The 2,436-nt window shown below is 43.5% G+C and overlaps 1 protein-coding gene across 1 annotated transcript in view; it reads right to left on the bottom strand.

The window, feature by feature from the left end:
* The window catches only part of ACTR2 (ARP2 actin related protein 2 homolog), a 48,003-nt gene extending 45,882 nt beyond the window's left edge, over positions 1-2,121 (bottom strand). Inside the window, exons 1-2 of the mRNA XM_017736520.1 lie at positions 2,070-2,121; positions 1,297-1,337 (exon numbers count right to left, since the gene is read on the bottom strand). Coding sequence (XP_017592009.1) covers positions 1,297-1,337; positions 2,070-2,121 — 93 coding nt within the window. The remainder of the gene's footprint in view (positions 1-1,296; positions 1,338-2,069) is intronic.
* Positions 2,122-2,436: the final 315 nt, after the last annotated feature.

The following is a 2,436-nucleotide window of genomic DNA, read 5'->3' as shown; positions in this document are numbered from 1 at the left end:
TCCATCTGTTTTTCTGTTGATTGTTAGTTTAATTTAGTGTATGATGACTCAAAAGTTTAGTCTGCCAGCCAACTAAGGTATGCAGTTATCAACATTACTGATAGGATAAACCAATTATGTAAGCTTATTTGCAAATCTCCCCAAATCCCATAATACTTAACAAAGTAAAACTCTTGAGCTGAAATGTACCTGTTTACAGAAAGATACAGCATCAAATAGAGATTTAATTCAGAATTTTGGGTAGACTAAGTGGCCTTGGTGCCTGCTTGTTTGTTTTTTTTTTTTCTGTTGCCATTTTTAGACATTAAATATATCAAGAAAGTGAAAAGAAAGTATGGACAAGAAAAACACAGTCATAAGAAAGAATTCTGAGACTTTTCAGAAAGGAGGCCCAAACCCGGAACAGTATGTTCTGTGTCTTGAGTGTCTAGTGAGTGCTGCGTCTTTGAGCTGTAACAGAATTTCCCAAACCCTGTGTCTAACCATTACCTTGGCAGGACTCCAGATTAAGCCTGTGGGGAGAGGAAAGTGCCTGTGGAGCTTGGCAAAAGTTGTTTGTCCTTTCCTCCTGAAGATATGCATTTGTTCCTGGGTAGTGTGGGAGGTGGCTCCTCCTTCCTGCATTTGTAGCCACCATGGAAACAGATAATTCCAGAAGACGGTCTAATAATGGAACTGCAGACCCAAATGTCATTACAGAGGTCTGAGACTCTCTCTCCTGACACTAAATTGTATATGCATCTCCTGACAGCTAAACTGCATGTGCACGTGCAAGCAGTTCCACAGGCCTGCTCATGAACGCCCCAAAGCAACTTAGATGGAGATTCCAAGGGATGAATAGGGTGAGAACAAAATGTCGAGGGCCAAGAAAGTCAAAAAACCACAAAGAGATTCAAAATTTAGATTATGGAAAGTGTGAAATGATATTGTCAATGTCAGGCCATGAGACAAGGGAGGCATTCTGTTGTTGAATTGCACATTGCAGGCCTCTGTAAGCATGCAATAGAGAAAGTATGGAAGATGCTGTGCAGGGCAGGTGTGTAAACAGGATGAGCAAACAGAGGAGGATTATGAGCAAAGAAAAATTAAGAAGAAAGTTTTTGAAAGAGGAAGAGGTCAGAAGAGAGCCTGGTGGCACAGAAGCTGACAGGGAAGAAAAGGGGTGTGACAGTAGAATGGAAGCCGAAAGAAAGTACAGCCATTGATTTAATTTGCTGCTTTTCTTTAGAAATGTATCCTTTTGCCACTTCTGGATGCCATGCACATGCATAAGAACATACAAGCTTTTCAGCTTACCAGGGTGAAACTGCCTTCCAGAACTCTGGCATCAAAGGCACCTACAAAACCCAATAAAACAACCTTCAGTATTAGGTCAATGTCAGTGTTCAATAACATCCGGTGCCAGGCAGGGAGATGCCAGCCCAGCTGGGTGAGTAGGAGCCAGAGCATTTGGATGGTAATTGGTTGATGAATCGAACTCTTAAGCAAACAGACACCTAGGCAAAGAGCAGAGCGGCCGAATTCCAGGGAGCACTACCCTGCTATCTCGGCTGTGTTGCAAAATGCATGAGTCAGAGGGAGAAGATAGCCCTGGGCAGCACCTGCAGGGAGTACTCTGACCCCCACTTCAGCAAACCTTATGCTTCTGGGCCCTGTTCAAGTGTGCTGTCTAGCAGGACTCTGCCCCGATGTCTGTGGGGAGGTGAACCAAGGTCTGCAGCAGGAACAAAGGGTTCATTTGCTAGCAGGAGATGAGTGCCGCGAGCAGGACATCAGGAGACAGCACCCTCAAAGTCCGGCCTCCTGTTGAAGCGCTGTGGTCCAGAGTCTGAGCTGCCATTATAAAAACAAACAGGCCACATCCTCAGCTGGCACAGAGCCGCAGAAACTCAGCATATTTGCTCAAGCTGTGTCTTCTTTATCGCTTGTGGCACTGAAGATTATGATTGAAAAGATGCCCAGGGTGTAACAGATGAACTAAAGTGTACTGAATTTACCAGCAACCTTAAGTAAAAGCCTAAGTTGCTTAATTTATCCATGGAATCATTTTAGCAGTGAGCTTTTTTTACCTTTCTTGTGGGTGTTGTCATAAATGGCCTGTGGGAACAGTGGAATTGTCATATCTGGACGTTTTCAAGAATATCGCTATTGAGATTCAAATAGGTGCAGCTGAAGCAGAGAAACTGACTAGATCATCTCTTGGAGTCTCTTCCAACCTTCTTTTTTCCATTATTTTAGCAAATCTGTTCAGTTGCTGTCCTAAGCTGGCAGTATTACCCTGCTTCCAGAGACTTGTGTCCCAGAAACTCCAACTCCCAAACCCCTCTGCTTCCTCTGCTTTGTATTGTATGGCTACTCATACAATACAAAATGTGGTATTGTCAGTTTTCCAAAATGTTGTGAAATCAAGATCTGAACCATGGCAACAGTGTAAAG

Source organism: Corvus brachyrhynchos, unplaced genomic scaffold (genome assembly GCF_000691975.1).
Source record: "Corvus brachyrhynchos isolate BGI_N302 unplaced genomic scaffold, ASM69197v1 scaffold416, whole genome shotgun sequence".
Taxonomy (NCBI): domain Eukaryota; kingdom Metazoa; phylum Chordata; class Aves; order Passeriformes; family Corvidae; genus Corvus; species Corvus brachyrhynchos.
Note: the sequence above shows the minus strand (reverse complement) of the source record. Positions and strands in the feature narration are given on the sequence as shown.